Raw genomic sequence first — 12,245 nt, 5'->3', positions numbered from 1 at the left:
AAACACATCAAGCGAATTGACAACACGTCATATTTCTTACTTGTGACAAACATTTTCTTATGTACACAATAGCAGATTAAACCTGGTTTTATAGCTAGCTAAACCTCTCACTTGTGAAATGTATTACATTTGTACAAAATTCTGTTCTATTACATTGCGATGTGCTTTTGTGTATTGTGCTCTCAAATCAATGTGTAAAAAAGTCATTACAGTAAGGATTCCTTACTGTAATGACTTTTTTAACACATTGATTTGTTAGGATAGGAGGATATAGTTGTGGACAATTATTCCTCACAGATATTATGACTACCTATGGGAGGAACAGTCATGTTTGGTTGTCATATTGATATTACATTTCATGTTTTTACCTCGAAAACGTCTATCATTCAACATAAGTTCTGAAATAAACTAAATTAGTTTAAAAAAAATGTATCTACATCACTAAACAATATGTTTTGTCAATAAAAAAAATCTAATAGAAAGTGTTGACAAGGAGCCGGAAGTTAATATAATAATTTCAATAAATTTGTGGAAACTATAACAATGTACGATGCATTTGCTAAATGATTAAAACTATGACATATTATAGGTCATCTATGTTTCAAACTAAGATTGTACTATTTCCTCTTAACTCATCTGGCATTAGAAACTAATATTGAATTTTACAACATTAAATGTACACTAATTACGTCTCCTTTCCCGAGGAAATGTATATCAGCAGTATACCCTATATATATATATCATGAAATAGATAGCAGACTTACCTGATTTTGGCGGTGGGAACGTAATTGCTATTGGAGGAACTACAATGAACGGAAATACCATTTATTCAAATTGTGTTCAATCTTATTAACATGATTAGTATTATGAACTCAAGCACACACAACACATATATAAATGAACAATAGTTATGATTATCAAACATTAGGGAACGTAATTGCTATCGGAGGAGCTACAATAAACAACAAAAATACCATTTATTCAAATTTTGTTCAATCTTATTTGCATTTAATAATATGAAATCAAGCTCACACAACTCATACTAAAGAACAATAGTTATGAATATCAAACATAAGTCTTGGTCTTTCCAATCTAACCTCTCCAAAATGGATTTATTGATTTATTGTTTGTGTTTAATCGTACTTTCGACAATGTTAGCCAGTTTTCATAGCAAGATGAAACCAGAATGTCCAAAGAGAACAAATCTCGTTCGGAAGAAAAACTTACAATCTTAGTCAATTTTGATCGGAGTCGAACTTTCTGTCATGTAAATATTACTCTTATAATTTTTGTACCCTGCTATAAAACTTCGCTTTCCTATATTTTGAAACTGAATTTGGCAATGAAGTCTTTATGTATGAAGATTGGTGTGACATGTGAATTCAATGATATGATTTTTACGAAAAGATGATGTTTTCACGGCTTTTGCTGAGCGTATGGTCTTAAACCTAGGAAAAGCTTGATATTATCGTGATTTTGATACATTGATACGCATCCAGAGGTAAATAAAGAAAAGTCAAAAGTAGTTTACCACTGTTCAAAAGTCATGAATCTAATAAGAGAAAATAAATCCCATTTGAAAACTTAAACCGAAAGAAACAATGACACAACAGAAACAGTAATATTTTTCAGAGAACAGGAAAAAGAAACAATGACACAACAAAAACAGTAATATTTGTCAGAGAACAACAAAAAGAAACACCAACATGTGTAGACTAGATTTTTTACAGATGTATTTTAAGACTGTCCAAAGTACTTACCAGTTGATCTCTGAAATACTGGTCCGACAGGTGTCACTGGTGAAACTTGAAATTGAAATATAGATTATAAATTAAGAATGGTATTTTCTAGTTAGAAAAAAATATGTTTCATTATTTGGTTAAAAATATGCAGCGAATGAATCTTCAATACTTATGAAGGCCAGTACTAAAGACAACATTTCACATAACATTTCATTGATGATTTCCAATAGTTGTCTACATTTGAATTTTGTTATTGTTTTCTCATTGGCAATCACATCATTGATCATTACTACATAAACAAATTTCATAAATAATACCGCATTTTTACTTTTATCGAGACGATATAGATTATTACTACTTAAAATTGTGTGTTACATAGTGTCACACATATATCGCCTACTCATGACAGATTTTACAAAACATATAAACAACATTTACCTCCAGGAAATCCAATGGGAATGGTAGGTTCAGGCGGACGTTCACCATTTACACTCACTACAAAAAAGACAACAATAAACTAATGATAGATCCCAGGATTGAAATTTTAAACTTGCGCCTGACGCGCGTTCCGTCTACAAAAGAATCAACAGTGACGCTCGAATGGAAAAAAAAATATTGAGTTTTATTCAATTTGTATTGCGTATTTGAAATCATTTTAGTATGTGTATATTCCCTTTGCAAATTAGTTGAAATTAATTACAAAGTACGTGAAATCAAATAAGCCTTCAACTGCTATGACATAAGTAAATGAATTCATTTGTTATGTTTGACTTAAAATATCGTATCTTCCTTTGCAATAATGATTTTCATTTTAAAACAAAGTTATAAAACGAACTTAAATTGACAAAAGAAAATAAACAACAAACACATTTGATATTGAAAAAGGTAAACGAATAATCAATAAAAAAAAATTGGTGAATAAGAAATATCAGGTTTGCTATTTGGAGAATTTTTGTGTTGCACTTGGTATTTCTTGAAATCCAATAAACTAATCTAAATCAAAAAAGTATTCGATTTAAGTTATTTTCACTAGTTGAAAAAATGAGAATATGTTTTAAGAAAACATAATGATGTTTGTGTTTTTTTATTTTATTTTTTTTTTATTTTTTGGAGAACAAAAATACTTGTACTTACAGGATCGAATATCTCTCCTTAATAAATTCGTTAGCGTTGATAAATCGGAGTAACGTGAAACTGTATGAACATTTCTCGGATTCGTTGCAATGGTTTCCAATTCCGATTTATCCCGAACTCCAATCCCGATCGGGAAAACTTCAATACCTTCACTACGCATGACCTCCGTTTGATCTGACAGGAAAACAGAGTTGACTGTTGATGCTGTGTCTGTGATTAGGAAAACAGCTTTTGGTACGTCAAATCTTGCATACTGATCATCGAACATAATGAGAGCTTCGATAAGTGCCCCGGATGTGTCAACAATATTGCTCTTAACATTTTCATTGATGCTGGAGATAGCATTTGAAACCTCCCTCCAAGTGGTATGTCTGCAAATAAAAATAAACAATGGACCATATAGAATTGAAGTGTTAATGATAATAATGGACGTTCCTTTGATTAAAAAAATCTGTTTAGACAGACTCTTAAAATCTAAATAAATCTAGAGATATTCTCCAGCCAGGCCTAATAAAAATATATGTGTGGTTCCAGTTACCCTACCGTCCTTACCTTTTTGTCTTAAAATTAGCCTACTCTAAAGATTTTATTGTCATTTTTCATCAAGCACTGTTAAAGTCAGAATGTTGCTACCATAGACTCAATGTAAAAAAAAAACATAAAATAAAAAAAAATCCCTACCTACCTACCCTAACTTATTTTCAGATGTAGCTGGAACCACACATACTATTTTATTTGGCCTCAGGATAATGTAGTTTCAAAGTCGTAGATGGTTGCTGCCTGCCACATTGTTTCCGTTCATTGTTTTAACAGTTGACCAGTTGACAAGAACATTAGTTTCACTTTTGAATTGTTCACACTTATACATTGTTTTTATAGATTCATTTAAAGTATGTGATTTTCTCATTGTTGAATGTCGTTCTATGGCATCTAAATATTTACATCGCTATCATTGAGGTTTTAAATATAGAATCTTGGGTAAGCTATGAATCGGTCTTAGAACAAAAAAAAGAATTATCAAAGATCTATCATTTGTCGGAGACACAATCAAATCATCCTCTTTTTCTTTTTTTTTACCACAAGTGAAGCAGGTCTGTCTACCTTTGTGGTACCATGTAGGCTTATCCATGGTTTCCGTGAGGTTCTATGTGATAAGTTTTGTACGTATATTAGGACTACTTATTTTTTGACAGTCCCTTTTTCATCTAAAGTGTTATCTAACATTTCCACCTATGACTTATTACTTTTACGTTTGCCCTAAATATCTATATTTTTGTAAAGATCATTTCAAACAAAAAAGAAAAAACTTCAAACTTATCTTGAACTTACTCATTAAGATTAAATTGAACAGACGGATTTTCTCCATACGCCATTACCCCTAATCGAGCTCTGCCACCATCAAAATCGGCTCTGGAAACCAGATCCTTTATAAAATTCAGCATTCTTTGGAAATCGTTCCTAGACGTTGTTGAAGATGCATGGAAGGCGATGACCATATCTGCTGTTTCGCTATCTGCGGGAATGCGCAAAAGATTCGTTTAATATAAGAAGATATTTGTATTTCATTAATATTTTTTTCTATACGTTATGCAAATGAAAAAATAGGTGAATATGCAGATAACTAAAAATCTTAATTTAATGTAAAAATCAGTTGAATTTATATTTACCATTTCGTTGACATGTTTTGAAATATTTTCCAAAAAATAAATGAAACTATACAAATTCTATGCTTTACATTTATAACTATAGATTTTCAAAATTGGCAGTTAAGTAACTATGACGTAGAATATTAATTCTCAAAGCTAGTGTCATCACAGCGTTTTTATCGTTATTTTAAATGAAATTAAATTATCTGTTTCAATACATTTATAAAGTTAGTTGACAAGTTAAACGTAATGTTTAAACAATAAATGAGTAAATATTTGTTAACAAAAAAGCTAGTTTCCATTTATGCCTTCTAAACTTATACTAAATACATGAAGTTTCAATGTACAAGTACGATACAAAAGTACCATCGATTCGAAGCAATATTATTCATACCAAGAAATGATAAAAAAAAACAAAAAAAAAAACATATTTTTTTTTACAAAAAGCAATATATATATACAACTATATTTTAGTTCTATCACAAATCACTCTAAATGTATGTTTGAAATCTTATCTTGTATAAAAAAAAAGTGAGAACTAAATATTTAAACGTAAAGACTACGTAAGATGATTGAATGATTAAATCAAATTTGGCACTTTATGTGTCATTTTTTCTTTTATCTTTTATCTACAATCAAAATCGTCCTTAACAGTCTGAAATATTTGCCACAGGACGTTTAGCAAACATCACTTAATCAACTAGCAACAGTGATTTTGACACGAACAACGTTTGACACACTTTATTAAATTAAGGAAGTTCGCTAATCAGTTTCAATATAACAAGCTTTTCATTACACTAGAATATATTGATAGGGTCTAATAAAGAAACCAAATGAGCTGGAAAAAAATCTGTCCTTGTGCTTGTTGTCGAGATATCAGCCATTGAAATTGTGGCGGGAAAATGTTCTGACTTGATTTTTCATAGCATTATCATTGACAAGTTTAAGTTCTCATAAACTATTAAAAAACAAATATTTTATAAGAATTTTACAGATGACTTATAATAATACATGTAAAAGATTTATAAAAAAAAATGGGGGTTAGTGCGCAAAATTATTTAAGGCATTAAATAGGACAAAAGCAGAAGATTCCAAAAATCTGACAAAAATTCCAAATCATGGCAAGCAAACATCCTTAATATAATTAAACACAATAAAGAGTGATTTTGACATGAACCACGTGTTAAACACTGTAGTCAATACATACCACGAAGAGGTGGATTGTACTTTTTAGGAGGTTGAGTTGCTGTAAATACGAAACAAAACGTAAAAAACGAAATATTACAATAAATAGTTGTATATTATTGTAATAGATCGCTGCACGTTAATTACTACCAGTAAAACATGTTAATATATACAGTAGGTAACATAAAACAACAGAAACATGTACAAATATACAACATATAGTTCTGACTTATTGCTACACAATCTTTACTGATCAATCGATTCAACGTATTTTCCAATTTAACAAATATAGTTCTGCATTGATAAATTTATAATATATACTTGCTTGTGCATATACATATATGTTTGAATCAAAGTTTAAATTCAAAAGTAATTCCGATTTTAACCTTAATGGCTCAATCTCATTATAAAAAATCATTCTCATTTTTGATAAAAAAAAAAAAAATAAAAAATATTGCAGTATGGTTGACCATTATAGCATATATACATATTTGCAAAGGTGCGGTACCCTTTTAATGAATCACTCAAGTATCAAAACATATAATTCAAGGTCAGGTCGTATACTAGTAAATGTGATACTCGTGTGACAAAATGTCTATATACCTTTAAATTCACAATATACACTAATAACAAAAAAACTACCAAGAAACTAAATGAAACATAATAAAGTAATTGAACTTAGTATTAGCATAAAGTAATAAAGGCTTTGTCAATTCTGTATTCTTTACAAGTTTTGCATTACATTCTCTATTTTTTCTTTTTCAAAAACCATTATTTTCTATTCTTTATTTGTTTAAAACTATTTCTCTCCATTCTTTATTTGTTTTGTCTGTTTTCTATATTATTGGTTCATTATTCGCTATTCTGCAAACCCGATCCGGACCCTCAGTAATACCCATTTTAATGTTAACCCTACATTAACGAAATACCAGAATTCTCAGGTATAGATGTAGTTGAAAAAATTGAATAATAGGTTAGTTTTCATCAAGATTCACCAAGGGGAGATCGATTACCATTTTTTTGATTTCATAAAAACCAACAATTGAGTAATAGATTTCTATTTACCTGAGATTGCATGGTTACCTATACGGGATCAAATTTTTCGAAAGATAGAGGAATTGCATAGAAGGGACTTATTATATGACATACACTTCAAGAAAAACACTTTAAATTTATCAAAACAAATCAGATGATAAATTCGGTCATGCAGGTATCTTCTCCAAGGCTATCTTTAACATCGGTTACTTAAATTGTTTCAAATACTGCGCATTTTCATTCGATTTCGGAACAAGCAGAAATAGTAAAACTTTTCACATCTTCATGGTACAATACAGGCATATCTATTGTACTAAAAATCGGGTAAAAGTAGCTCAAGATTTAATCATGAATGTATAAGTATGCTTAATATGCAGAAGGAAATTAAAATAGGATTTTGCTGCCTCTTTGTTTTTTTTGTTTTTTTTTTTTGATAGGGAGAAGTGACAGGTTGGAATAGGAGAGTTCAATGAACAATTTCCGGAGAGTAAAAGGTTTGAATTGATTTTTCACATGCACATTGGTAATGGGTTGGTATAGAAAAGGTAGCGCATATATTGCGGATTGTTACAGCGTTAAAATATTTGTTCTTTAGCGGATATATTGGATATTTCTACAGCGTTAAGAAAATATTTGGTTTTGTCAAAATGGACACAATTCAAAGTCACTAAAATGATTTATAGGAGATATAATGTAAGTGTTTAGCTTTTTACTAATGTGACAATTAGTGGTATAAATTAAATTACCAACTTCAATGCTAACGGGTTTGAAGTTATAAATTATATCGTTACTATAAATGATACTGACTATTGATAGCTTCACATCATTTTATTATTTTCTTAACACCAAATAGAAAACAGAAGACAGCAAAGTTACACAAATGGTTAAGAATTGTCAGGAATAAAGATTCAGCTTGCGCAGCATACTTTCAGACTCATCACACCACATTCCATGAAGTAGCAAGTATGTTAGAATCATTGTCATTTCCAATAGCAATAGAACAGCTAATGGTTGGAAGAAAGTTCAGGAGGTTGTCATAGAAAGGAATTGTATAGAGTCTGTAGATCGCAGGTGGTTTGACTTTGATAGTACTACAAGAAGAAGTCCATGCAATCATGAATGGAAACATACCGGGGCCTCTGGTACCTATCTGGCCTGTTTTGAGTTCACCTCTTCTGGATGGATCGAACGGCTTTAATGTTGTTAATTCATTTCGTTTGCCGGTTTTATATGTTATATAATCTGTTGGTATTTTATTCTCAATCCGAGATGTAGACTTTGGACGTATAGTTGTGGGTTTCCTTTCTACCACCCTAGATTTAGTTGTTGTATATGTTACACCGTAGTCTGTCGGTGTTTCGTTCTCTATCCAGGATGTAGACTTTGGACGTATAGTTGTGGGTTTCCTTTCTACCACTGTAGATTTAGTTGTTTTATGTGTTACACCATCTGTCTGTATTTCGTTAGCAATCCTTGATATGGATCTTGGCAGTATAGTTGTAGGTTTCCTTTCTACCACTGTAAATTCAGTGGTTTTATGTGTTACACTGTCTGACGGTATTTCGTTCTCTATCCAGGATGTAGACTTTGGACGTAAAGTCGTAGGTTTCCTTTCTACCACTCTAGATTTAGTTGTTTTATATGTTACACCGTAGTCTGTCGGTGTTTCGTTCTCTATCACGGACGTAGACTTTGGACGTAAAGTCGTAGGTTTCCTTTCTACCACTGTAGATTTAGTTGTTCGTTTTGTGTCATATGTTGTATCGAAAAGGCTTTGTGGGTGCCTGGAAATAAGCGATTGTGTTGATGCGTGAGTAACTTGTGCATTCACAGAGCGATAATCTAAAGTTTTGAAAGATGTTCTTCTTGGAATTTCCGTCAGACTTGGATTAAGAGACACGCTGACTGGATCTGGTAGAATGTCTGTAGGTATTTCATTTCGTATCCTTGACAGTGTTGTTGACTGTTCTTGTGCGACTTTTGCAGTATTCTCCGTTGCTTTTGTGGGTTGATATGCTGTAAAAGACTTTTGGGTTACCTCAGGTACATATTTTGAAGAAGAGTTTGTGGTCATTATTGGTAAATATCTTGTCGAGAGATTGGTAGTTATTTTTGATATAAATTTTGAAGACGTCTGTGTTGTCGCTTTATGTATATATTTGGTAGAGAGTGTTTTGGTTGCTTTTGGTAAATTCTCTTTTGAACGCTCTGTGGTAGATTTTATTAAATATTTTGTTGATGTTCCCACTTTTGATAAGTATATGACAGAAGACAGATCATCGGCAGAATAATCCGTTGTTGATTTTGGTTCTTTCTCATCGGTTGTCAATTTAGTTGTTGGTTCAGAATGTTTGGTAGCTTTATTCTTATCAATGTGAGAAACAGAAGGTAATGTTGTGACATCAGATGATTTGTGAACAGGCTTACGAGTTGTGCTTCGTTCGTCTGTAAGGAAAATCCCCGTTGTTGTTGGCTTTTGTTTTATTGATCTCTTAGTTGTTTCCAACGATGTTATTTCTTCAGTTTGCGTCAAAGGTATTTTCTGAGTAGTGGTTTTTGGCTGAACGTTTATCGTTTGAGAAACAGTTGATGTTTGCTTCTGTGTCGTAGATAAGGTAGTTGTTTTAAGTGCTGTTGTTGAGGGCAGACTCATTTTAGCTGTTGATGATGGTTTTAATGGCGTTGATGTAGTTTTCTTGGTAGGTTTTGTAGGTTTAATTTTCTTATCCTTTTTGCCTTTCTTATCTTTTTTGCCTTCCTTCTTCTTTTTTCCTTTCCTTTTCTTTTTTCCTTTTCTTTTCTTTTTACCTTTTACTACAAAAAAAAATACAACTTAAAATTACTATATGATTCTAATTGGTCATAACTCTCGAAACGTATCTACGAATTAGTTTGATTTTAAATGTTTATATTTAAGCGTCGATGATGAAAATAAGTCCACAAAAAAATCGTACGCACGAAATTTGAAGAGTTATTTCCAATCGATTCCTTAATTTATTTTAAGATGAATGAGTGTAAGAATATTTTCGAAGATTTTGCTTTTCTTTGTTTTTCATAATATCATGCAACACCTATTCAAAGGTAGGGTAAAATTTCGTAGTGTTATATGTCGGAAATGTTTTCAGTATGTTTCATTGATTAATCTTTTTTACGTTGAGAGAACTGGACTCGACGTCATATATTTGATAATGCCTGTGGAATATATACTCACAACCTCATAACTCGTGGCAATATTTAGCTTGTTCGTCATTTTGTAGAGGACTGTCTTATTGGAAATCATTTCAAATCCTCTAATGTATAGATAAACAACCATCTTTTGCTGCAGCCTCAAGCTTTACCTCTAGATATAATTGATCATTGGATTGAAATCCTCTTAACATACATCCTACATGTGTCAATGATTTGTATTCACTTTGACATAGACACTACTGATGTGAATGTTTTATTGTCGCTTTGACATAGACACTACTGGTGTGAATGTATTATTGTCGCATTGACATAGACACTACTGGTGTGAATGTATTATTGTCGCTTTGACATAGACACTACTAGTGTGAATGTATTATTGTCGCTTTAACATAGACACTACTGGTGTGAATGTATTATTGTGGCTTTGATATAGACACAACTAGTGTGAATGTATTATTGTCGCTTTGACATAGACGCTACTAGTGTGAATGTATTATTGTCGTTTTGACATAGACACTACTGGTGTGAATGTATTATTGTCGCTTTGACATAGACACTACTAGTGTGAATGTATTATTGTCGCTTTGACATAGACACTACTGGTGTGAATGTATTATTGTCGCTTTGACATAGACACTACTGGTGTGAATGTATTATTGTCGTTTTGACATAGACACTACTGGTGTGAATGTATTATTGTCGCTTTGACATAGACACTACTAGTGTGAATGTATTATTGTCGCTTTGACATAGACACTACTAGTGTGAATGTATTATTGTCGCTTTGCTATAGACGCTACTAGTGTGAATGTATTATTGTCGCTTTGACATAGACACTACTAGTGTGAATGTATTATTGTCGTTTTGACATAGACACTACTGGTGTGAATGTATTATTGTCGCTTTGACATAGACACTACTAGTGTGAATGTATTATTGTCGCTTTGACATAGACACTACTGGTGTGAATGTATTATTATCGCTTTGACATAGACACTACTAGTGTGAATGTATTATTGTCGGTTTGACATAGACACTACTAGTGTGAATGTATTATTGTCGCTTTGCTTTGGACGCTACTAGTGTGAATATTGTATTGTCGCTATGACATAGACCCTCTTAGTGTTAATGTATCAATGTCGCTTTGAAAAATACCGTACATGTGTCATTAGATTGTAGTTTCCTTGACATACACATACTTTTTTCATATCTACAAACTTCTTTTGTCATTGGATTGTAGTCACATTACCATACACCCTACTTTTATCAATGGATTGGAGTTTTCTTGGCATATACCCTACTTGTGTCAAATGATTATAGTCTCCTTGACATAAACCCTACAAGTGTCATGGGATCGAGTCTCATGACATACACGCCACACATTATTCATTTTAAAAAGCTGATCGTTGTTTTTTATCATCCATTAATGTCAACTACTTCTAAATATGGCATATCAAACAACACATAATACCTAAATATATAACTTACGTGCTGGAATATTTTTCAAGGTCTTTTTCCCTGCTTTCTTGAATTTTGCTAAATCCTCAAATCCGGAAAACACTTGATAGAATTTCTTTTTAGGTTCATTCACAACACTTTGTAATTGTTTATCTCTTTTCCCGAGTGATATTCCATGAATTATAAAATCTGACATTAACTTTCGTTCATGAACAACACTTTGAATATCACCCTCATTCGGCTTGTCAGAAATAATTATCAAATAGTTTTGTACATCTATCCTGTCTTTCGGATGGGCAAACATTTTGGTTCTGATATTTGCTAGACCCGATGCAAGGTTTACATCGTTCGATTTATAACTCTTTGGAGTCTTCTTTATCGCTCTTTTAATATCTTTGATTTTTACGTACTGTCCCATGTCAAATATGATTTGAAATTTTGATCCAAAACTAGTCAGTCCAATTCTGACTTTGCTCATCTCAGTTGATGACTTTTTCACTAAATTTACGATAAATTTTAACAGCCTCTTTTTGAATATCTTTTTCGTTACCGCAGTTGATGCGTGGAAAGCAACTACAACATCAGCGTATTTCTTATCTATAATAATAAGAAAAAGAAAACATTTTTATATACACATAAACTGTGAGCACTGAGATATAGAGAAAAATAAAAATCATATTAATGAGTTAAATCTTCTCTTTGTTAAGGCACATGATAATTGGTAAGACCGTGCTTTGACTTTTAAATGTCTTTTTTGTATATACGCCGTTTTTATTCTCTTATAGTCATATATACCACATCTACTTTTATTAATAATTTCGAGTTTAGACGCGAATATGATTACAAATGTGTTTTG

At 31.7% G+C, this 12,245-nt stretch overlaps 1 protein-coding gene across 1 annotated transcript in view; it reads right to left on the bottom strand.

The window, feature by feature from the left end:
* Positions 1-12,245, bottom strand: part of LOC143058155 (collagen alpha-3(VI) chain-like) — an 88,053-nt gene that overhangs the window by 24,811 nt on the left and 50,997 nt on the right. Inside the window, exons 12-17 of the mRNA XM_076231618.1 lie at positions 5,730-5,768; positions 4,206-4,389; positions 2,877-3,247; positions 2,181-2,237; positions 1,761-1,805; positions 765-803 (exon numbers count right to left, since the gene is read on the bottom strand). Of these exons, the coding sequence (XP_076087733.1) occupies positions 765-803; positions 1,761-1,805; positions 2,181-2,237; positions 2,877-3,247; positions 4,206-4,389; positions 5,730-5,768 (735 nt within the window). The remainder of the gene's footprint in view (positions 1-764; positions 804-1,760; positions 1,806-2,180; positions 2,238-2,876; positions 3,248-4,205; positions 4,390-5,729; positions 5,769-12,245) is intronic.

This window comes from Mytilus galloprovincialis, chromosome 14, assembly GCF_965363235.1.
Source record: "Mytilus galloprovincialis chromosome 14, xbMytGall1.hap1.1, whole genome shotgun sequence".
NCBI classification, from domain to species: domain Eukaryota; kingdom Metazoa; phylum Mollusca; class Bivalvia; order Mytilida; family Mytilidae; genus Mytilus; species Mytilus galloprovincialis.
The sequence above is the reverse complement of the archived record's forward strand: the minus strand, read 5'-3'. Positions and strand labels throughout refer to the sequence as shown.